This window comes from Talpa europaea, assembly GCF_964194135.1.
Source record: "Talpa europaea genome assembly, chromosome: 3".
In the NCBI taxonomy this organism is placed as follows: Eukaryota; Metazoa; Chordata; class Mammalia; order Eulipotyphla; family Talpidae; genus Talpa; species Talpa europaea.
Genome location: NC_140069.1, coordinates 25,482,013 through 25,508,197, shown reverse-complemented (window position 1 = coordinate 25,508,197; position 26,185 = coordinate 25,482,013). Strand labels below are relative to the sequence as shown.

Sequence of the window (26,185 nt, the reverse complement as noted above, 5' to 3'; positions counted from 1 at the left end):
TACCATATGATCCAGCAATCCCACTCCTAGCAATCTACCCAAAGGACACAAAAATACTAATTCGAAAGGAAACCAGTACTCCTATCTTTACTGCAGCATTATTTACAGTAGCTAAGATATGGAAGCAACCTGAATAGATGAAGACAGCAGAAAGTTGGATTTTTTTTTTTTTAATCCAACAGCCATTCTTCGCCTTTTGATTGGCGAGTTTGGTTTATTTACATTTAGGGTGATTATTGATATATGAGTAATTGCTACAGCCATTTTGTCTTTAGAGAACTGGACATTTTAAAAAAAACATTATGGCAATATTGGAAGTCATATCCCGGGGCGCCCCCCCCCCCATTTTGCAATTATTGTTTGTTTAATGTCTTTTATGAACTAAATCTGTAAAGTATGTATTATTTGTCATGTGTGATCATTGAAGTCTGTGCTTTGATCATTTAGTAATTAGCTAATAATTGGACAGAGATTTCCTTAAATACCTGAAAGCAATAGATTTCCCAGTCTTTGCTAAGATGCTCTCCGTGGGTGTTGTGACATGCTTTCAGCATTCTGTCAGAGTGACAACTCTTCCTTTGCCTTCAGTTCCTCCTTGCACAGAACCCCAAAGGTCAGTCAACATTGAGAGTTTAGAGCTTTCTCAGATATTTCCCGAGTATGGGCATAGTACTATATAGATGTATGACCTTCAAGAGTCCCAGGAGTATGTGGAACTTTTCAAAAATACTATGAACATGTCTTTCCTTTCAGACTTTTTGGTTAGTTATTTGCTCCAGTTGTTATCCATTGTCTCTAATTGTTTGTTTGTTTGTTTGTTTATTTATTTATTTTTTCTGATTGTTTTGACAAAATCCTCCAGGGAGAAGACTTTTTTGGCAAGTTCCAAGTCAGATTCAAGACAGCCTTTCAGTGGGGGTCTTACAATGTCCCACCAAACAGGTCCAACAATGACACTTCTCTGGCAAGGGCGCTTTGACAGTCCTCCACTACCATTCCAAATATCCTCCACCTCTTGCCCAGCGCTCCCCCTATCCTAGCCCTCTGGTGGTTACCAGGCTGCTGTTTGTAGTATGATTGTGGTTTGTTCATTTTCGAGGACAAGGGAATGTGGCAAGTCAAAATGCTACAAAGCTTGTTCTTTCTAAGATTCAGCCATTTTTTCCCTTAGAAGAAATGCTCTTGGTTGCCACAAGTCTTTGGTTAGCTTCCTAAGTTCTGAAAATTTTGATTCTGACAATTTTTGCCAGTTATTCTAAATGAAGGAATAAAATGAGGTAATTTTTGGAGGTTTATACACTGCTGTTTTTGCTGATGTTATTCCTGATAATACTTTCAATATTCTTAGTACATTAGCAAAGCAAGGACATTGATATGTATACAATACTATTAACTAAATACAAACTTTATATTTCCCATGAAAAATTTTTTTGGTGTATAGTTCTATGGGATATTTTTTAAATTATGTTTATATAGCCATGTAACTACCCCTTAAATCAGGATGCTGAACTGTACTTCATGTTACCCCACTATGGTCACATGTTCTCCCTTTCCTAACCTCTGATAACTACCAGTTTATTCTTCATTACTATAATTTGTTTTTGTAAGAGTGTTATATATATCAAATCATACAACATGTAAAGTTTTGCTCTTGGCTTTTTTTCTTAAGCATAATGCCCTTGAGTTTCATCTAGGTTATTGTTTGTATCAGTAGTTCATTTATTTTATTGCTAAGTAATAATCCATTATATGGCTGTAGTACAGTTTATCTATTTGCCTGTAAAAAGATATTTTGGTTATTTTCAGTTTTTAGCTTTTATATATAAATAGCTACTATGAACATTAAAATGCAGGTTTTTTTGTGGTATTTCATAAGTTTTTATTTCTTTAGAAAAAATACTCCATGCGATTACTGTATCAGATGGGAAATATGTTTCATTTTAAATGATAGACATTGCCAAAGAGTTTCCTAGATCGATTGTACCATTTCCTATTTATGTAAGTAATGTATGAAATACCCAGTTACACTGCATCCTTCTCTGCACTTGGTATTTTTGGTATATTATTTAGCTATGTTATCATGTATGTAGTGATTTCTATCTCATATGGCTTAAATTTGTATTTCCCTAATAGTTAATAGTGTTGGACTTTTTTCATGTGATTTGTTATCTATATTAAAAAATGAGTTGGGAAAGTATATGTTTCCATCTTTTGCCTATTTTCTTTTCTTCTTTTTTTTTTTAAAAGATTTATTTATGCATGCAAGAACTGGGGTACAGACCAGAGGTGTAAAGGGTGAGAGGATTCACCAGAGACAAAGTGGGGAACAGAACAAGCAGATTGACTGAAATGCACTGCTTGCTGAGGGGAGCAGCAGGCGAGACAGGAGAGGTCTGCTGTGCCATGTGGGTAGCTCCCTGGCCGGCTGGGGATTGAACTCATGCTGCCGTGGCTGCGGATAGCTTCATAGGTTGTGTCTTAACCCCTTGCACCACCAGGGAGGGCCATCATTTTTATTTTAAACACTTGATCAGAATGATTTTAAATTTGTTTGTAGTTTTGTATATTGTATGTACCACATAATTATAATAATTATTTTCTGATGTTCAAATTTTTGCAGTTGCAATTCTTTATTTACCCAGACAATAGTTTTGTTGTTGTTATTTTTAATATTTCCTATTTTGGCTTCTGTTTGTATATTGCTTCTATTTTAATAACTGCCCTATTAATTTTCTACATAAATCAAAGAAAAACTGGCAGGAGTAAATGATTGTATTTAGTTGGCAACAGAAAAAGGATGACCGCTTTACAATCGTGCTTTCTTATGAATTACCTTCAACTGATAAATAAAAATTCAGTTATTAAGCATCTAGCAATTCTCTCTTTTTTTTTTTTACCTAGAAGAACTGGGATATAGGCCAAGAGGTGTGAGGGGTGAGAGGATTCACTAGAGACAGAGTGGGGAGCAGAACAGGCAGATTTACTGAAATACACTGTTGAGGGGAGCAGCAGGCGAGACAGGAGAGATCTGCTGTGTCATGTGGGTTTCTCCCTGGCCAGGGATCTATCAAACTCAGGCCATAGTGGTGATTGTGCTCACATATAACCGATTTACCACCAGGGATGACCCAGCAATTCTCTTAATAGGAATTTCTGAAACATTTTCATGAGCGTTAACAAGTATATTTAAATTGGTATTTACCCTCTGTGCTTCTGATAATGTGCCACCTAAAATATTAAAATACAGGAAAATTTATAATTCATTCATTTAATGTTTATTGAGTGATTATTATATAGGTGACAGATTTTCCATTAGGTGTTGGAGTCACAAAGAAGAATAAGACATGGCCCCTATTTTCAGAGTTCACGCTCTAGCGAAGGTGATAAACATATGAATAATCAACTCTCATAGTAGTGTATGTGTATATAAAATATACACACATTTATTATTTAAATATATATTTCTGTTAGAAGTGTAGAATAAGATAATGTTGTTAAAGTACTAGATATATAACTTATATATTTTCCCATACATTGCCCACACATTTAATGTATATGTTTATTATAACTATGAATATCAACTATGTATACAATAATCTGCTAAATGTTTACTGAAAAACATAATTTTTTTTAACCCACTTTGCTGTTTTTTATTATTGTGCCCATCATTAAAACTGAATTTGGGGATGTCATTTTGTTTGAATATGTTAGCTCTAATTCTCAGTATATTAAGCTACTATGTTAATATAATTTATTTTTATGCTTATATCTAAATAAAGTAGAATTTGTTTGCATTCATACAAACAGAAGCAGAGTGTTCTATTTTCTTTCAGCCTTGGCTGTGTTCTGTTCTAGAATGTAGCTCTTGGCTTAGAATGTGGGCTCTTTAAGGGCTGGGTAGTATGTCTTATTTACTGTTATATCCTTAGTGTCTGGAAATGTGCTGGGTATATTAGGTGCTTAAAATATATTTCTTGATGAATAGTTTTGCTTTGTAGTTCGAAGGTTTCCTTATGATCTGAAATAGACAGAAACTCTTCGCTATTTACATGGGTATTCTTCACCCCCAAAGTTGTGTAATGTAGTTTTGTATAATGCAGGATGAACAAGTAGATAAGCAGTTGAAGCAGGGCACATATTAGTTAAATGAATCTGACAAAATAAAATTTCAGTTCTATTCAAAAGTGAGGATATTTCCATTAGACATTGTATTTGAATCCTTTTCTTTCCTAAGCCACTCTACATTCCGTTCTCTAACAGGGCAATTGTTTTTTGTATACTATTTTATTTTTTTATGTGTACGTACATTTATAAATGTGCTTTGCTTAAAAATTAAAAATGTAAATCCATATAAAGGTAAAAATCACTTATAAGATTCGTCTTTAAAATGAGGATAGTAATAGTATCTACTTTAGAGAGATAAGGCCATTACATGAGTTAATATTTATAAATTATTTAGATCAGTGCCTGGTACACAGTAAATCAGGTAGATGTTTGTGTGCTAATAAAATCACACAAATGAATGACATCCTCTATTCCCATTACACATGTGCATATAAATACCAGATTTGATTACTCCTTCAAGATTTTCACAGTGATAGTAAGGAAATGAAATTCTGATAATGAACTTTGTTAGTGAAGCAGAAATATAATCTTCCCACTTGTTACGCATAGAGTAAATAGCATTTATCAATACTCAAATATAATTGAATTTCATTTCTTGTAGTTACATAGGATTTCTTTGAATAGACTTTACCACCTCTTTAATGTTGCATGGATCTCATGCCAGTGTGTTGCCTGTTACCTTGGTTTATGGTGTCCTTTCAATAGACATCTTTACCTTTTTTTTTTTTTAAGATTTATTTATTTATGCATATAAGAGCTGGGGTACAGGCCAGAAATGCAGGGGGTGAGAGGATTCACCAGAGACAGAGTTGGGAACAGAACAGGCAGACTGACTGAAATACACTGCTGAGGGGAGCAGCGGGTGAGACAGGAAAGGTCTGCTGCGCCATGTGGGTTTCTCTCTGGCTGGCTGGGAATTGAATACGTGCTGCAGAGGCTGCACACTGCTTCATAGTGCAGTGCTTAACCCCTTGCTCCACCCGACATCTTTACTTTTAATGTAGTCAGATGCATAATTTTTACTTCATTTTTATTTCAGTAAAACTTTATTTACCCCAAATATTTATCTTTATATTTATGTTAGTTTTATATTTCACATTTAGCACTTTAATTCAACTTGAGCTGACTTTTTCTTTAATGGTGTGAAACAAAGCAGGCCTTGTCAAACCACAGGCCAAACCTGGTTCAAATGGATCACTATGACTTTTTAAGTTTTAGGTATTTAATCTATAGGGATCCTCAGAAGCAGGTTCCTTTAACTTCAACTTTGTCTATTCCGGATTTAATCAATTATATTTTTTCTTTTTCTGATCCTTGAGTATTTAGAAGAGCCACTCTTATATATCCTTGTGCTGAAAATCAGATGATGTTTAGTTAATGTGATAAATCTACCTAAAGGTAGAGGTCTGAACTTAGTGACCTCCTCTAGTCTTCTTCTTTTTTAAATTTTTTTTGTTAATCTAGGGAAAACTGTTTTAATTTCCTGTCTGTAACAAAGGAGAGAATCAACATTTGTTGAGATGCATTATGTGCCAGTCAGAGTACTATGCATTTTTATAATACTCTAAAGAGACAGAAAAATTTAGGGAGTAATAATAAAGCACATAATATGCCTTTTTTATATGTACTTTATTTCCGTCCCCATTTTTACAAATGGTTTATAAATGGTTAAGTAACTTGCCAAGTAGTAAACACTTGAGCCAATAGTTAAACCTCTGCCTCCTTGACTCTACAGCTGATATTCCTCCATATAAAAACTGACAAAAATAAATAGGGATATCATGTTGTTTCTTTATTAATATCCAATATGTCAGATTAATCCTCACCATCTTTATTTTCTCTGAGAGTATCTTGTGGATGGAATACAGACACTTAGTGTCTATTTTCTGTTCCTTTTAATTTGTTTCAGAAAACCTCATATTCTAAGTGCTCTCATATGTTGTGACAGCAGGTCCCTTTGTCAGCCATCCTGTTCAGAATAAGTAACCTGAGCTGTGCCAGCATGATTTATTGCTGCTACTTCCTTTGTGTTTTTAGTAATTTCATCATTGAAGTATATAAAATATTTTAATCATGTGCAAATGCCTCAGTGACTAGGGCAGTTCCCCAACTGCTTGGCAAACTGCCTGTGGACAGTGCTTTGTTTGATAGCAGAGAAGAAAAGATAGGACAACAAATTAGGTTTCTTGAACAAGATTATTACGCGGGATCCTATCATTTCTCCTCTAATGATTCCCCCAGAAGATTGCCAAGAGATCGCAAAAGATCAGAGCACATATACATGAGATTTAGTTCTGTCCTTCCTGTAACTCTTAAGTCTTTGTGATGAGGGTAGAAAGAACTTGTTGAGCAAGTACCCTTGTTGAGCAGGTGTTGCTAATTGTAAATGCCTTCTGGGGAGGACTTGGAAGATGAATTTTGCATTATATTTGTGAGACTGTTTAATCTAGAAACTGCCTGTAAGCATAGGGTGCATGGATGGTTTCTTTTTAAACCAGATGGTATCTTTAAAATGTTATATATATTTAATTATGAGAAAGCATAATTACATTAGATAAATTATGGAGAATAGGCGGGGAGAATAAAATCATCCAGTCTTGCCACTCTAATAGAAATAGTAATAGTATTCTGATTTATTTTGTACTTAAAAAATGTTAGGCATTAAAAAAATAATCATAGAGCTAATCTTCCAGATATTTTAATATCTCTTTGGGACCCAAGGTTTTATGATTTATAGTGATAATGCCAAAGAATCTGAAAAGGTTTGTGTCATTGTGCATATTCATAACATACAAATACCCTTATATCATGGACTAATTTGTTACCCTGTTCATTTTAAATTATTAAATAATTCTTGTAATCTATTATGGAAAGATAGTTTTTCATGGTTCACCATTTAAGTTTTCACAGCTATAAAAATGAGCCTATTTGAGCATTAAATTAATGATGGTTTGTAAAAAATGTTTGGTGCTGTGGCAAATCATAGTTTTTTTAATTGTCTCTATATATACAGACAGTAAATGTATTCTTTGGGGATCAATTATTTTTGGTTGCCTTATAGCACAGCTAATTAAGTTGTATTTGTATTCTATTATGTAATTTAAGTAACTGGAAACTGCAGAGAGCCATTTTCAGTTTTATTTTTGCTGCCATGTAAATAAGACCAAAATGTATATAGAAAGCTCAACCATGCATTCTAAATGTTTTTTTTGAGTGTTTTGCAATTTGCCCAGCATTGTTCAAAATTCTTGGGTCCTGGAGGTGCATAAGATATACTTCCTACTTTTAGCTGCTCATTTACATAGAATTGTTAGGATGTATGTGCTTCTTTATTTGATGTTTTTGGATATATTGTCTTACTGTTTTTATGTAAATTTTATTAATTTCCTTTCAAATACATAATATATTCACATAGTTCAAAACTTAGAAAAAATATTTAATGAAAGGTTTCTTTTCCAAACTGTCTCCTACTCACCTATTCTCGTCTTCTTAGGAGAATATTGTCCCAAAAATGAAATGTAAGTATTTTAAGACAGGAATAATTAAATTTTTGAATTTAGTTTTTTGAATTTTCTCTGTATATACAGACACTAAATGTGTCTGGTTTTTTTTTTTTTTTTGATTAAAAAAAGGGAAAGTCAGTTTTATTTGGAAGTTTTTTCACTTATGGAAACATTGCAAAAATACAGAGAACTGCTCTACCAACTACTTATTTTCAGTAACAGTTTGCCTAATTTTGATGTTTTTAGCAAGGCAAAGAACTATATTTCTATTTTTTCTCTGTAATTATGGTTCTGTGAGTTTTGACACACGCAGTCATGTATTCACCAGCATGATAGCACATAGAAGAGTTCCAACATGATAACACATAGAAGAGTTCCAACACTATAAGTTCTGTTTTGTGATCTCTTCTGTAATTCAGGGGTAAGCTTCTAATTTCTCATGTTAAGTAGGATGTTAGTTGTAGGTTTTCTTTTTAATTGAGGAAATTTTGTGAATTTCTGGTGTTGAAAGTTTTTCTCATGAACAGTTGTTGGATTTTTTTTCAAATTCTTTTTCTGCATGTATTGATGAAATCAAACGATTTTTCTTCTTTTACCTTTGATGTGATGGGTTACGCTACTTGAGTTTTGAATATTGACTCTGCATAATTGGGATAAGTCCAACTTGATCATGGTGTACAATTGTTTTTGTGCATTGTTGGATTCAGTATGCTAGTATGTTGTTGAATATATTTACATTGTGTTCATAAGAAATACTGATTTGTAATTTTCTCTTTTTTTAAATGTTTGGTTTTTGTAATAAGGTGATGCTGCTCTAAGATAGAAAGTATTCTCTTGCCTTCCTTTTCTGGAAAAGATTGTAGAGGATTGCTATAATTTTTCCTTAATGTTTGTTAGAATTCACAAATGCTACTATCTAAGCCTGATGAGTTCTGTCTTGCAAGGTTTTTAATTATTTATTCAATTTCCTTAATAGATGTACATCGATTCAGATTATCTATTCCTCCTGTGTGAACTTTTGCAGAGTGTATCTTTCAAGAAAATGAAGAAAATGGTCTTTTTAATCAAAGTTATTGTATTTCTGGATATAGATTTGTTCTTAATATTTCCTTATTATCTTTTTAATGTTATGGAATCAGTAGTGATAAATTATCTTTCATTTCTGGTATCAGTAATTTGTTTCTGCTCTCTGTTTCTTATTAACCTACTTAGGGACTTACCATATCACTGGCCTTTCTAAACAAGCAGTTTTTGGTTTTGTTGATTTTGCTGTTGTTTTCCAGTTTCAAATTTCATCAATTTCCGCACTAATTTTTATTATTTTTTCTGCTTACTTTAGATTTAATTTGCTCATTTGCTGGTTCCTTGGGTGGATGCTGAGTTTATGGATTTTAGATTTCTTTTCTTAAATATATGCATTCTATTTCTAAGTACTGATTTAACTGTATATCGAAAATTTTGATAGTTTTTTTCATTTTCACTTAGTTCAAAATATTTCTGATTTCTGCTGAGACAACTTCTTTTACCTTTGTTTAGAAGTCTATAGTTAAATCTCCAGATATTTTTTTGATTTCCCACTACAGTTTTGTTATTGATTTTTGGTTAATTTCATTGTGAACTCAGAACATAATTTGTATTGTTAAAATTTGCTAGAGTGTGATATGCCCAAATTGTGATCTATCTTGATGAGTGTTCCTTAGAATAATGTGTATTCTGCTATTACTAGAGAAAGTATTATAGAATGTGAATAGACATATTTTACTGATAATGCTATTTAGTTCAGCTATGTCTTTTATGTCTGCTGGATCTGTGTTGAAGAGCAAAGTCTTTAACTGTAACAGTAGATTTGTCTGTTTCTTGTGGTAGGCGTACCACTTTTTGTCTCTTGTATTTTGACACTGTTTTTAGGCTCACACATGTTAGGGGTTGTTTTGTCTTGGGAATTCACCTTTTTATTATTATGGAGTCCTACTCTTTATTCCTAATAATTTTCCTTCACTCTGAAGTTGATTTTGAAATTAACATAGATAGTCCAACTTTCCTTTTCTTTTATTAACTTAGTATATCTGTCTCCATTTCTTTACTTTTAATCTATATGTGTCTTTATACTAAAGTGGATTTTCCTTTGGATAACACATTATTGGCAATTATTTTAATTGTGCTTTGGTGTCTGCCTTTTAATTGGTGTATTTAAATCATTCACATTGAAAGTGATCATTGATATTATTGGATTAATAACTTTCATATTTATAATGGTTCCATTCATTTTTCATTATTTCTATTTTTTATCTTACACTATTTCTCTCCCTACTCTTGTTTTAGTTCAAGATTGTATATGATTTGATGTCATGTTCTCTCTTCCCTCGGCATATGAATTACAGCACTGTATATGGTTTAGAGGTATATTTTAAAAGAAGTTCTTTTAGTATTGCAATATACAAGGAATTTGCAATATACATTTACAACTAATCCAAGTCCACTTTCAGATAACACTATAGTACCTCAGGAGTAGTAGGTAGTGTAAGTATCTTTTAACAGAGTAGTCCCAATCCCTCTCTCCTGTACCTTAACAATTATTCTCATTTATTTTACTTATTTATCAGCTATAACTGCCAAATACAATGATGCTGTTATTTAGAACAAACTATTTCTTAGAACAATTAAGAAAAAGAAAATTAAAAATCTTATTTCACCCTCATTTATTCCTCCTCTAATGGTCTTCCTTCTTTCATGTAAGTCTGAATTTCCAACCTATATTGTTTCTTTCTCCTTGAAGAACTTCATTTTAACATTCTTTGCAAGACAAGTCTACTAATGACAAATTCCCTCAAATTTTACTTGATACAGAATTAATTTCTCCTTTACTTTTGAAGAAAATTTCACTGGAAACAATTCCGAGTTGGTGTTTTTTCCCTTTAACACTTTAAATATTTCACCGTACTTTTCTTTTTCCTTGCATGTGTCTTAAGAATTCTTTTTGTGTGATTTTCTTCGTGTGATTTATGAAATTAAAAAAATCCAGAATTAATAGACTCTCTCAGTGAGAGTCTGTCTCTCTCAGTTACTTTTCAGTGTCTCTTGAAGTTGAAAGTCTTCAGTAAGCTCTAGAGTTCTGAGTTTCAGCATACAGTCTGCCATTACTTTCTAGGTGGGGTCACGGATTTCTGTTGTTTTTTACTCTGTTATCTCTGAATCTTATTTTCTATGGTCTCTATTGTTGTCGTCTCTTTTGTCTTGTTTCCCTAGAGACTCCTTATTAAATAGTGTCTAAAGCACGCAGTTATTTTGTTGTAATACCCTCTTATTATTCATGGACTATATTGATTTATTATAAGGTGTTGATAGAGGAAAAGCAGTCAGAAGTGCTTTAATTGTCTCAGACTTTTAGGAGACTGAGTTGGATATTTCTCCTCCATGTTGAAGGTTGGAGTGGGTTGTAATTTAGAATGTTTCTTCTCGAATATTGACGTACATGATTGGGTATTTACCATAATTGTTAATTTACCATCCTTGGTCTTGTTTGGCTTTGGTCAAGTTCCCGGTGAAATATTTTCCTTTGAGGTTAGGGTTATTAAGGAAAGTAGAGAGCTGTGGCAATATTTCAAAATGGTTATTTTCCCCTTTTCATTACTGGGTGCATGGGGCGGAGGAGGAGATTTTTCTCTGATTTTAACAATGAGCAATTGGTAGGGGTAATGGAGATAAAACATATGGAATTGTAGTGGTTTGCCTAAGACTGGGACCCTATGGAATTTTAAACTCTCTATGTAGACCACAGGGAGTCTCCAGCAATTAGTTAATTGTAGTTAAAAGTGTTCTATGATTCTGGCTCTAGATATGGGTTTCTGCTCCTGGGACTCTACTTTTGGTTGACTCTGTTAATCTGTACCCACTTGTCTATTTCTCTAGTTTTCTGGCAGGAGTTTGCTCTGTGACCTAAATTCTAAGAAGAATTTTGATATTTAGTTTGTTGAGCCATTTTTTTTTTCTTGTTGTGCTGATGGGAGTGATGATTTCCAAGCTCTTTTTTGTATCAGACTGGACATTGGAAGCCTCTCATGCTCTTATGGGAATACAGGCATGTAGAAGTTCATTGTTAGTATTGCTGGTGCATTGTCAAAGAAATGTATGCTATAATTACTTTTTCATATTAGAGCTCAACATGTGCTTTAATGATGGTCAGATTCTTTGAGGTTTGACTTTATCTAAAATATTTGAAAAAGGAGAATAATTTTATATTCTTGATTGTATTTAAAAACAGGATTAATACAGCAGTACATATGATACATATTTTTTGGGGGAATCTGATGCAAATGTTTATTTCATAGATATTTTATAAAACCCTGACGTAATTTCTGAGTAGGTAATTAAAATTTTTGTCTATTTTTTCAACTAAAGGTTTTGAAATTGGAAACTGATTTGTAAATTGATATGTATCTGTTTATAGTAAAGACTTGTTGCTAATTAAGAGTAACATGATTCCCTGCAGTTTCACTCTGTACTTTTAAAAATAGGTCTTTTTATTTACATATTTAGTTCAATATTTATTATTATTTTTAACATGTATTATTTGATTAAGAGCAATTGTACTCCATCTTGATGAGCTGTTTGGTAATCTTTTTTGCATTATTTCTATGGAACTTGGCTTATTCTAAAATGTTACAAGATTTTTGTTTTATTCTCAAAGAAATACAGTTATATATTTTCAAAACAGACCCCAATTTCACTATAGTTTGCTTCTGTTTATGTGACATTTGGTGCTAAAACAATCCTATTATTAATCCATTATATAGCTATATTTAAATGCTAAGTAATGGACAAAATGGTTACATTTCTGAAATTCATACCAAGAACACAGATAGTCTTTTTAGTTAATACAGAGTTATAAATTACCAGTTATACTCATTCATCGAGATACAGAAATATAGAAGGGCATGTTTTTCATTTATTGCTTATGTCTTTAAAAAATAGGAACGCACTAGAAAAGAAAAAAGTTTTTTTTAAAGATTTGTTTATTCATTTATGCAAGAACCAGGGTACAGGCCAGATGCGCGGGAGGGTGAGAGGATTCACCAGAGACAGAGCAGGGAACAGAACAGGCAGACTGACGAAACACACTGCTGAGGGGAGCAGCAGGCACCACAGGAGGGGTTTGCTGCGCCTTGTGGGACACTCCCATGGGACACTCCGACCATCGGGGATTGAACCAGTGCTGCAGAGGCTGCGGGCAGCTTCACAGCGCTGCTCTCAACCGCCTGCGCCACCAGGGGAGACCCTGGAAAAGAAAATTTAATTCTCAGTGTTAGTGTAAATTTCTAATGAAAGTCCTAGATATTGGTGACCAGTTATAGTTACAAATTCATAGCCTTTCCTTGGAGAATAAGAGTGAATCAACTGATAGACGAGTCATATGTTTACTTCTCAGGATCATTCCTGGGTGAAGCATGGCAACCCAAGTTTCAGAGGCATCTTTATCCTTCCGTATGATCCTTATATACCATTTAAATATCCAGTGCTATTTAGGTGAAGCATTAGGTTAATTATAGTTTAAATGCATTTTTAGTCTGTAATAGTTATATGAATAATTTACTTTAGCTTATGAATATTTTAAATTTAATATACATACTTATTTTAGTAGCTATTTTCAGGTAGAATGAATCCATAAACTCCCAGTACCTTTCTCTGCACCTCTGAGTAGCAAATAAATTCATCTGTAATTCTTTTAAAATACATTTATAAAAACCTCCATTTTATTTAAAATGTTTATCCCTTACTTCAATTATATTAAGGAAGAAGCTAATAACAGTAAAGAGGAAATCTATTTATCTTCAGTAAACCAAATGTAAATGTTTAAAAATAGTTATTTTAAAATCTGCAATATTAGCATCAATAAATATATGCAGAAAACTTGAGGTATAAACTATGGAATCATTGGAAAAGCAGTAGTTTTAATATGAATCTTCTATTAAGAACAAATGATGCAACTTTGTGTCATGTTAATTGAAATGTTTAATTCTATAAAATAAAGCACTAAGCTTTTCTATGTAACAAACCTCATTTTTCATTTTTGTATGGCCAAAAATCTGTAGATAGATATTTCTTCTTAGTACAGTGCACTCAGTTGTGCAAACTTATCTTTTTAGGGTCAAAGAAGAACACAAACCACAACCGACACAGTAAGTAAACGTATTAAGAGTGCAGTAGGCTTGACTCTGTACCTTCGCCATATTCTGCTTTCTGCACCTTGGATGGTATTAGCTTATACTAATACTGGATAGGCTGCAGCTAGTGTGTCTTCTGCTTTCTGACTCTCTGGCTTGTAAGAGAGCTGCCTGCAGCTTCTTACTTCATCCACATACTGACTGGATGTAGTTTTTTGCTGCCTGCTTGTGGAGTGGTTAAGTGTTCAAACTTAATTTCCCTATATTCTGACTGCCTGGATGATAATTGGAGCTCACATTTCCATTGGCTGTAGCTTTTGTGCCTGTGTATTTTTATTACTATGGATAAGAAAACATTTGACCTACTTTGTTATTCATTTGGTTATTCAGTCACATTATTTGCTTATTTAAACAGGTGGTTTCCCTTTAGTGGGTTCACTGAACTGGTAAATAACGTTCTTCAGCCCCAGCAAAAACAACAAAATGAAAAGGAGCCCCAGACGTAAGTAAGCTGATCTGTATAGACTAAATATTCTCTGTGATAACATACTCAACAGTATGTATTAAAATACTTCCCTTAGAATAGCATTACTCAGAAATGAAAACTGTTAGGTTGATACTTTAACCTTTAATTATCCCATGGAAACTTAAAAAGAAAAGAAGGATAGTTTATAGGGTAGTGAAAATGAAGAGATAATTCTCCCCCCAATTTTAGTATAAATAATGTGCAGTAAAATATCTTTATCCAGTATAATATCTTTATTTTATATTTATATACTTTCTCAAGTAATATTTTGTGTATATATATATATATATATATATATATATATATATATACTTTCTCAAGTAATGTCATATGTTCCAAAGGGTAATTCTTCCAAAAATAATTGTGGAGGACATTAAGAGGTATTAACCCCCAAATTCAGTCTTTGGTCAAATTAGTTTGTGAAGGTCCTTTTGGAAAAGGTTAAACATACTTCTTTATTATAGTACTTCTCTTACTATCTAAATATGTCCAAAGGTGCTAGAACATTCAGTGTTTACTAAAATTTTTCATCACTGAATCCTGTTTTCACTGAGCATTTAATTAGGTTACAAAACATAATTTGGGAAACACAGAAACTTAATCTCACCTTGACCTGAAGCATTAAAGAAAGTCAGTTTCATCTAGTTAGTTGTTGGCAGATAAAATCCTACTGTTAAATTGTTGTTCACACCTATTTTTTTTAATGATGTACAAACAATATTATTTATGTTGTGATACGGAAGTCACTCTGAGAAAGTAAAAAATACTGCATCTGTTTAAATTCCAGTCTCCCCATGATAACTTGACATCTTATTCAGAAATGTTTTTACCGGTCAGCCTCTGGCTTTTTGAAAGTAGGAGTTACATCCATGGAGAAGATGGTTTGGTTATAGGAATGGGCAGATTGAGAAAGATAAGAACTCTAATTGAGAACGAAAATGACTTCTTTGATTTCTAAGAGGAAATATTTAGAAAAACATTTTGCCTCTCATGTAAATTAGAAGTAGAAAATCTTTTTTTGCCTATTATTGAGTGTAATCTTCTCATCCATTTTAAATCACCTTGAATGCATTTTAAGTTTCCTTGGTGTTTCAGTTGAGTAAAACTAGTGGTTGATCTATGGTTATAAAATTGGAACTGTTGTTGCATTTTTTCCTTGATATGTAATGGTATGCTCGATACATAGTAGGAGTTCAATAGATGCTTCTTCCCACTGATTTTGCATGTTTTATCCTTTTTTGGCACAAGGCTATCAGAAGAAACAAATGAAATGGCACAATATTAAACTAGCACATGATGCCATTGTTTTGATGATTTTTCTCTAAGGCAAAATAGTAGTCATTAGCAAAATATAATTAGTTACAACTTTGTCTCAATTTAAAATGACTTCAATTATGTATGTATTTCTAAGTTTTAGGAAATAATCAAGATTAAGTCATGTTATTTAGTAGATTATAATGGGCATTAAATAAAATGGACATTTTATTAGTCAACTTAAAATGTAATTTTTAATTATTAAGTGACATTTGATTGGCTTAGGCTAACATCAAAACAAATTTGAAAAGAAATAACTTTACTTCAACATTAAATATAATTCAGCATGCTTTTCGTTTTGGATAAGAAGATGGTAGAAGAAAAGACTAGTATCTTTGGATATTTTAAACATTAATTCTTGACTAATGTGTCATTTCCTTTAAATTTCCTTGAACAATAATTCATTCTTATTGCTCAGTGTTTAGGTAGTTCTAAAAATTCAGAATTAGTAGATTCTTCACTTGCTGTTGTCTTCATCTTATATTACGATTATACTGAAGATTTCTGGTATAAAAATTTTTCTGGTAGCTTTCCTTGGAAGGGTGGAGCAGGGAACCTGGAACCTTCCCTTTCCCTGGGCCCACCCTGTTACACTTTTATCTCTCTGATCCATGCATCAGGGTTACTTCTGCACCTTCTCCCCGTTTTTTTTAAAAGAGATTTATTTATTTATTTATTTATTTATACAAGAACCGGGGTACAGGCCAGATGTGTGGGAGGGTGAAAGAATTCACCAGAAACAGAGCAGGGAATAGAACAGGCAGACTGACGAAATACACTGCTGAGGGGAGCCGCGGGTGAGACAGGAGAGGTCTGCCGCGCCTGTACCTTCCTTTTTAACCTTTGTCTTTTCTTTGATCAAAATTCTAAGACTTCTTTCTGAGTCATCTTATCTCTTTGAATACCATTGGAGTGGGATAACTTCCTCTGTTTACTTTCATTTGTCATTCCATAAACTTGTTTCTGAGAACTGTATTCCAGGTATTCATTTTAACTTGTAACTGTTAAAATGTAGAACTTACGTTTTTCATATTCTGTATAAACATTTTCATAGTAGAATATTAGCATTAAAAATCTAGTATATCCAGGATAGTAATTTTATTTTAATGAATTTATGTAAATCTCATTTTCTGGTTATTTAAAGTTCTAATAATATAGGTTTTTCCATGTAACGGAGATTTGCTAGCTTTGATTTGAATAGTTCATGTAAAATTGTAGTATAAGTAAAACAATGTAAGTAACTTTGACTTTTCATAAGTTTTGAAGCATAGAAAATCTATTGAACCTTTTTTTAATCAGTTCATTCAAATTTTTTACAGAAATTGCTTAATATATAAAATAAATAATTTTAATAATTCTAATTTTACTCTCTTTATTTCACTAATTTTTACATCAGCATTCAAATAAGAGAAAGTTGTTTATAAAGATAATATAGGTTATATGTAAAGTGTAAAACAACTCCTAGATAATTGAGGATGAGTATATTAGGGAAAAAATGATAAATGCTTTGCAAAGCACCTGTTATTTTAATTTATATTCTGATATCATTAAAGGTAAGTAAGAAACCTTTCTAATAACAAATTTTTTTAACAAATCACTTGAAATTTTGATGTTCACATGGTAACAATTAGATTTTTGTGATACAATGCATAGTAAATATACCTTTAAAATGCTAAGAAAGTCTAAGATTTGAATCATTGGAATCAGATTATAATTAAGTCATTTATATTCAGAGGCCTCTTTGAATATGAAGCCTTGTAATAGGAAACAATGCCAAAGGAAGAGTGTTTTAAGCACTGGGAATATTGTATGTGACAGTCCTTAGGTAGCAAAGGTCTACAGTGTAGACCAGCATGGTTGTAATATGATGGACAAGAGGAAATGTGGCAGGAGAGGAGCGTTCAAAGCTAGGATTCAGATGGGGCCATGTTTTAGGGACTGATGAGGAGTTTATATCAGTGTCAGCAGGAAGAGAAGATGAGTATATATGAGGATTTTTTTTTTTTTTCCAGAGGTATTTTTTTTGTTGTTGTTGTTGTTTGTTTGTTTGTTTTTGTTTATACATGCACTGGGCGCAGTCAGAGCACGGGAGGGTGAGAGAATTCACCAGAGCAGGGAGCAGAGCAGGCAGACACACCAAAGACACCGCTGAGGGGAGCAGCGGGCGGCAGGAGAGGTCTGCGCGCCATGTGGGACCCTCCTCTGGTGGCCGGGGAGCAGCCGGGGATCGAACCGGTGTCGCAGAGGCCGCGGGCAGCTTTGCAACCCAGCGCTCCACCGCTGCGCCACCAGGGAGGTCCTATGTGAGGATTTAAAAGGAGGCTTCTCAGTGAGTAGAGTGAGTGAGAAGGGAAGTGAAGGGAATCGTGAGGAAGCTTTTGTGAAAGACTCTGCCAGAGACCATGATGACTTGGGCCAACTCCATTACAGTGAAGATGGAGACAAGTGGATGGGGATATATTTGAAGGTTGAAATGATTTGTTAGTGGAGTGAATTTGGAGGAGTATTGTACGGAAGAGAGAAGAACCAAACACGTCTATGAGATTTCTGGCTGGAAGAACTAATTAGCTATGCCATTAATTATGATAGAGAACAAGTTAGGGTTACAGGGAGATGTTTTACACTCTCTTAGGTGGCAGAGAAAGACTAAAGGAAGTTAAAAATGTGGTAACAGTGAAAATACATGAAAAAATATTGAGAAACTTTTAGTTGCTCATTAGAGATATCAGTACAATAATACATAGTAAGCAAAGGAATTTTAGACAGGAGGAGCAGAGATATTGGAATATCATTCTTCTGTTATTGGGTGGGAACTGTCTAGTTCAGTTTGTCCTATGCTTGATCCAAACATCATTGGTTAACTGCTTCTTCTCTCAAAATAGCATCTATATCTGGAGATTCTTAAGATTCTCCTATTTAAAGTTTTCTGCTGGAGCACATTTTAAAGTCTAGGCAAAATTGCTGTGTCTTTCTAATCATGAAACATGAATCCAAGAATCAACATTTTGAGGCTTGTACTGAAATGCTAATTTTTTTAAAAAGATTTATTTATTTATGCATACAAGAACTGGAGTACAGGTCAGAGGCGCCGGAGGGTGAGAGGATTCACCAGAGACAGAGTGGGGAGCAGAACAGGCAGATTGACTGAAATACACTTTTGAGGGGAGCAGCAGGCCAGTCAGGAGAGGTCTGCTGCGCCATTTGGGTAGCGCCCTTGCTGGCTGGGATTGAACCTGTGCACTGCTGTTGCTGCCCACAGCTTCATAGTGCTGCGCTCAACCCCCCGTGCCACCAGGGAGGCCCTGAAATGCTAAGTTGTTAACATGACTATTAGTCTTTTCCATCAAGACTTCAAGGCATTTTTCTCTCCTGTGTCTCTCAGAAAACAGAATCTTAGGTTTCAGGTCATAGAAAGTTTCTTTCATAGAAGGATGTTCTGGAAACACTGCTTGTATTTGTTGATGATAAGACTGTGTGTTAGGCACAATTCCTTTGCAATACTTAATCCTCTTAACTGTAATAAGGCACAATCTAGGATCAGAGGTAAAATTTCTAAATGTATGGGCAACCTATTATGATCTCATTAGGGAGAGCTGATAGATCCCCAAAAGAGTTGATTTTGTTGAAGGCTAATGGCATTGGCAGTTGTATGGTCCTTAGGATATTATTTAATTTCAGTTTAAAAATGCCACCTTTTCCAACTTTTAATGAAAGTTGAGGGTGATATGCACAAAGATGTTTTCATGTAAGCAGTGTGCTTATTGGTGCTTCACTGGTCAAATCAATAGAATTGGGGTTGTGAAATGTAGGCAGTTCCTGGCTTATATGTGTGTTTCCAGTTCCACTATAGATGTTCTTCAGTCTGAATAGTCTAAGATTGACTGCATCTGTCATGTATCTTAGACCCGCCTTGACTTCCTTTGGGCTAGAAAGAGGTTAATAAATATAGAAAGATTGTGAATGAAAATTCACTCTAAAGAACTGACTGAAGTAGCAATTGCTTGATTCCAAGTAAAGTTTTTATTAAAATGTAATATATGTAATTTAAAAAGTAAATATACTGAAAATATACAGCTCAGTGAATTGCCAAACTGTGAACATATTTGAAAACTATCATCCTGAGGAGGAAACAGAATATTACTAGCCCTCCAGAAACTACTCCTTAAGCTTTCCTTCCAGGGAGAATTACTTCCCACCCCCAAGGGTAACTTTTATCAAGAGTTCTCTCTAGCAGCACAGAATATTGTAGTGTGTTTATTTTTAGACTTTATAGAAGAGGAATCATATAGTACATATTCTATTGGATTTGTATTATTTTGTTCAACATAAAGTTTGTCAGATTCAGCCATATGATTTCACGTAGTTGTAGTTCATTCATTTTCATGGCTGGATAGTATACTAGTGTCTGAATATTTTACAATTTTTTTAATGTTTTAATATTGATATACATTAGGGTTATTTCCAGTTTGGGGCTGTTATAAATAGTTCTGCTCTATATGTTCCAGTGTCATTATACTTTTTCTATTATTTTGGAGAAAAATTTTGTAGTTATATGTTAAAGTGACGTATTTAATCTATTTTTGAGTATTAAAGCTAGTTACTATACCAGGGTAACTGTGTTTTGTTTTCCATTTATTTATTCATTCATTCATTCATTCATTCATTCATTCATTTCTTTTAAAGATTTATTTATTTATTTATACAAGCACTGGGTACAGTCAGAAGCGCGGGAGGGTGAGAGAATTCACCAGAGTCAGAGCGGGAACAGAACAGGCAAACTGATGAAATACACTGCTGAGGGGAGCAGTGGGCATGGCAGGAGAGGTCTGGCACCATGTGGGACCCTCGCCCAGCGACCGGGGATCGAACCAGCGCTGCAGAGGCTGTGGGCAGCTTTGCAACCCAGTGCTCAACCACTGCGCCACCAGGGGAGGCCCTTTCCATTTATTTATTTGGTAATTCTATCATACTATTTCTTTCTTTTTTTTTAAAGATTTATTTATTTATTTATACAAGCACTGGGTACAGTCAGAAGCACGGGAGGGTGAGACAATTCACCAGAGCCAGAGCGGGGAGCAGAATAGGCAGAAGACCGAAGTACATTGCTGAGGGGAGCAGCGGGCGGCAGGAGAAGTCTGCGCGCCATGTGGGACCCTCCTTCTGTGGCCCGGGGAGCAGCCGGGGATTGAACCGCCGCCGCAGAGGCTGCGGGCAGCTTCGCAACCCAGTGCTCAACCGCAGCGCCACCGGGGAAGCCCTATCATACTATTTCTTGAATATGCTATACTTGATGTTTCAGTGCTTTGCATCTGGCCAAGAAATGGAGACAAGGCATTTCAGGAAGAGAAACAGCACATAGTATGATATGATTTGATTTGTATTTTAGAACAAACATTGCAGTTACAGTAGTCAGTTATGGAACTATTTAGACATTCAGATGAAAGAGCTGCTAACTGGGATGATCATTTATATGGCATTTTTTTAAAGAGTTATTTTATTTACTTATGCATACAAGAGCTGGAGTATAGGCCAGAGGTGTAGGGGGTGAGAGAGAGACAGAGCAGAACATGTGGTATGCCATGTGTGTCAGCTCCCTGGCTGGGGATCGAATTCATGTTGCAGTGGCTGCCAATAGCTTCATAGTGCTGAGACTTAACCCCTTGTGCCCCTTAACCCCTTGTGGAGGCCCATGTTTTTTTTTTTTATCATAAAAGAACATTATTTTTTTTTTCTCAGCAGCTTTCGTAGTTTTTAAACATCTCCCCACCAAGCAATATATTTTGCAATATTACCCAGTATACACATACCTACATATAAATATAATCTATGTACATTAGAAATAATTGTTGCATGAAGTGCTTACTTGTACACTTTCCAATGCTGTGATCTATTCTATTTCATTATGAAATTGTGAATCTTGACCAGCTAAATTGATTTTTTTGTCCCAGTATTGGTTTACATTATGCAGCTGAAAATGCATTCATTATGCAGTTGAAAAAGCATTCTAAAAAAATTATATGACCACATTTAATGATACTATTCATTAACCACATGCCATGAACTTGAGAAAGCACCACTTTTACTTTCATTCTCTAATGAAAAATCACATTTATATGATATTTACTTGAATGCTTCAGTATCACTAATAAAAGTCATACATTAAGGTTAAAGAGTTTCACAGATTTGTCCTGTTAAAGAAAAAACTTTATAAAATCAGATTAACTTGAATCATGGAATAATAATCATCGTTAAGAAGAGTGAGACACAGAAAGTGAGACACATTTCATTTGATTAATCAGATCCATAATTTTAGTTCCTTTAAAGAGAAAAAGGATAAACATTGAAATACAGAAAAGTGTGAATTGTAATTTCGGCAGTGTAGAACATGGGAAGCAGATGCTTCTATAGAAAGTAAGTCAAGTCCAAACCCAGATACAAAGAACACATAGAGGAGAAGAGGCAATGCAGGTCACCTTCATATTTTACTCACTTAATTGCCGTAGTAATTATATGAAGCCCTCATTAAAAATCCCAACTTGAAGGATGTAGACACAGGTACTCAGGCTAAGTAACTTGCCAGCAGTCTTATATAACTAATAGATTTTTGAATCCAGGACTGGACCATGTCTAAAGATAAATCTGCATATTTTTCCTCATCATAGATTTTCTTCAAATAGTGAATATTTCCTGCTTTTTTAAAAATGACTCACTCAAGGGCCTCCCCGGTGGCGCAGCGGTTGAGCGCTGGGTTGCGAAGCTGCGCGCGGCCTCTGCGGCGCCGGTTCAATCCCCGGCTGCTCCCCGGCCACCGGAGGAGGGTCCCACATGGCGCGCAGACCTCTCCTGCTGCCTGCTGCTCCCCTCAGCAGTGTACTTCGGTCCTTCTGCCTGCTCTGCTCCCCGCTCTGGCTCTGGTGAATTCTCTCACCCTCCCGCGCTTCTGACTGTACCCAGTGCTTGTATAAACAAAACAAGCAAACAAACCAGCAAACAAATAAATAAATAAAGCATGCCTCTATTAAAAAAAAAAAATGACTCACTCAATTTTACTAAAGGCATATATTAATTACTAAGATACTAAGATACTGTGCTCACAAAAGAGAAATGGTACTAGGCAGACAACATGCATGGGAGTGATTATATTACAATTGGAGTTGCATGAGCATGGAGATATGTTCTGAGATGTGTCATTAGACAATTTTGTTCTTGTGTGAGCATTATAGAGTATAATTATATGAACCTAGATGGTATCACCTACTACGTACCTACACTATATAGTGGAGCCTGTGGGGTACAGGCCAGAGGAGTGGGGGGTGAGAGGATTCACCAGAGACAGAGTGGGGAACAGAACAGGCAGACTGATGAAACACACTGCTGAGGGGAGCAGTGGGCGCAACAGGAGAGGTCTGCTGCACCATGTGGGTAGCTCCCTGGCCGGGGATTGAACTCACGCTGCAGTGGTTGAGGATTGCTTCATAGGTTGCATCTTAACCCCTTGTGCCACCAGGGAGGCCCCAGGTAGTTTTGACATTAGCAAGATTTGGGAATCAGTGTAAAATGTCACGCAAGTTTATTTTATTAGTTTACAACCTTATTATTATTTATTCTTGTACTGTTTAGTGCCAACAAGATAAACAGCAGTCAGTGCTATTCAATCAAGTCTTATACTTATTTATACCAATCTAAGATTGGATACAGTTAAGTTCACAGAAATTGTAAAACATGAAATTTTTTTCCTTTGTAAAATTATTTTACATAGTGAGTACATGGTGTTGTATCTAGATAGCAGTGCATAAAAGTATTTTATTCTCCGAAGTCTGAAATTTTTCACTGAGGTACTTTATTTTGGTTAAGCAGAATGAGTTGAAGGTAGGATATTTATAGTGGTCTTAAAACTTTCTTTTTTTTACCATTTTTTTTTCAGAATTGGATTTGTTAATACTTTTCTTTAAGAAACAGATTTCAGAGAAGGAATGAAACATACTTTTCCTCTGCAAAGATAGGAGTAGCTATATATTGAGAATGAGTCATTTTCTAGTATCAATAATAAATTGATTATACTTACAGTTATTTTAAATCAGTATCTAATATCAAAATTATTTCATCTTGTGATTTGAATGATCATTTAAACTCCATAGTTTATATATCTGGTGATTATATGAAAGGTTTATTTTTTTCGAGGAAGAAGAAATGGATCTTATGAATTTAAATTGCCTTTTGTATATCATGAAACAAAGAAGTAAAGCCATTTATATTAAAGATGAAGGGTTAATATTATCTAAAGATCTTGGTGTGAATATAAAATATATCTTATTTTATATTATATAAAATATGGTATGTACAGTTACAAACTGTTTTGGAGAAATATTGTAAGCCTAAAAAGAGTGAACAAATATTTGACTTATTTGTTATAGTTTCATAGTATTCTCAGTGTTTTCTGACTGAATTCTGTAACTTGCGATGTCACAAACTAAGTTGAATATCAGATATCATGAGAAGTCATTGTTAGCATGGAATTCAAAATAGCTTCCTCCAAACTTCCTTTCCCGATTCTTCTACTTTCTCTTCTCCCTTCTTCCCTTATGCAAACTTTATCCCAAATGAGAACACTTTTAGCCTCCTGAATTCCCCATCTGCTTTCATGCTGTGCATATGAAATACTTCAGATTGAATCATTCTTCATTTTCTGCCTATCATAATTTTTGCATATCTCCAAGTCCAGGATGTGAAGGATGTTTATAGACTAAAAAATGTCCCTCTTGTATGAAATAATGCCAAAACCAATCATAATTAATGGCGATTCTATTTGTTTTCCAGTTCCCTTTTCAAAAATAAGAGTGCAGAAGAGGGTTTATTTTGTCAGATATCACAACAAGTTACAAAGCCAAAATATATATTCTGGGATATATGGAGTTCTTAATTTTTTTTGCAATCATCCTTCTAATGAACGTTGTTCTATTTGACTCTTTATATCATAAAGAGTCAGTTTATATCATAAGCCCTCAGTTTCTTTAGTTTGAACTAAAGAGTACCATTGGAGAAAACACTGAAAGGACCTCAGACAAACCTACCTACACCAGTAGAAATTACCTGATGAAATTTGTGAAAAGGAACATGAAATTTAGGATCAAACTAAAAATTCCCAGGGATAGGACTATGGAATGGCAAGTGTTGGAAGTTGTAGTAAACAAACCTTGTAAAGACTATGTTAAAAAAAGGAGTAATGTAAGTGGTTAATTTGTGGAGGTCATAAAATCACACCTGTGAGATTAATGGGAAAACAACAAGAGCCACAAAACTCTTTGTGGCTGGGTATAAAATTAGCAGGAACAGCACTAAACCTGGATTGACAAAGTCTGTTATCACCAAGAATTTAGAAGTGGAGAAAATTTACCTTGAAACACACTGATTTCAGTGAGGTGCTTTAGTAATTATGTAGACATTGGTGTAGAAACCACACATGAAAAATTTGGATAAGATAGCTTATGAAATAAAGTGGAAAAAGCAATATATCTTTTTTCATATTTTATGCCTTTTAAATATTTATTTGTAATAAAAGTTTAAATTGAATATGAGTATATTGTTTTAAAAAATCTGTGTCAGGAATCTGCAAAATATGGTCTGTAGTTCAAGCCCTGCTTGATACCTGTTATTGTAAATAAAGTTTTATTAGAACACCATCAAGCTCATTGTTTTATTATCTGTATCTGCTCTTACATTTGAATGGCAATTGAGTAGTAGTGATTGAAATACTGTGACTCATAAGACCTAAAATAAGGGGCCTCCCCGGTGGCACAGCGGTTGAGCGCTGGGTTGCGAAGCTGCCCGCAGCCTCTGCAGCTCTGGTTTAATCCCCGGCTGCTCCCCGACCACCGGAGGAGGGTCCCACTTGGCGCGCAGACCTTTCCTGCTGCCCGCTGCTCCCCTCAGCAGTGTATTTCATCCGTCTGCCTGTTCTGTTCCCCGCTCTGGCTCTGGTGAATTCTCTCACGCTCCTGCTTCTGACTATACCCAATGCTTGTATAAATAAATAAATAAATCTTAAAAAAAAAAAAAAAAGAGACCTAAAATATCTGCTAATTTGCCCTATATAGAAAAAATTAGCTGACCTCTAGTTTACATCACTGAAAAGTTATGTTTATCTACTTAAAATATTTTTTTTTAAAAAGATTTATTTATTTATTTTATACAAGGACCGGGGTACAGGCCAGATGTGCGGGAGGGTGAGAGGATTCACCAGTGACAGAGCGGGGAACAGAACAGGCAGACTGATGAAACACACTGCTGAGGGGTGCAGCGGGCGCGACACGAGAGGTCTGCTGCGACAGGAGAGGTGCTGCGCAATGTGGGACCCTCGACGTCCCGCTGGGATCGAACCTGGGCTGCAGAGGCTGCGGACAGCTTCAGAGTGCAGCGCTCAACCGCTTGCGCCACCAGGGCAGGCCCTATCTACTTAAAATTTTAAAAAATCTTTTAGATCTTTCTTTGTTTTTTGAGTTTGGTCTGACAGTATTGTTCTGAAGTGGGAACAAACACAAAAACCAATTAAATAGAAT

General features: G+C 34.6%; 1 protein-coding gene across 14 annotated transcripts in view; it reads left to right on the top strand.

The window, feature by feature from the left end:
• Window positions 1-26,185, top strand: part of RIMS2 (regulating synaptic membrane exocytosis 2) — a gene marked incomplete at its 5' end in the record, with an annotated part of 441,015 nt that overhangs the window by 56,013 nt on the left and 358,817 nt on the right. For 5 of the 14 annotated variants that reach the window (XM_084229249.1, XM_084229250.1, XM_084229245.1 and 2 more), the window contains 2 exons: window positions 13,772-13,804; window positions 14,205-14,291. The exons of the other annotated variants lie outside the window; for them this stretch is intronic. In XM_084229249.1, the coding sequence (XP_084085375.1) occupies window positions 13,772-13,804; window positions 14,205-14,291 (120 nt within the window). The remainder of the gene's footprint in view (window positions 1-13,771; window positions 13,805-14,204; window positions 14,292-26,185) is intronic. 14 annotated transcript variants of the gene reach the window in all.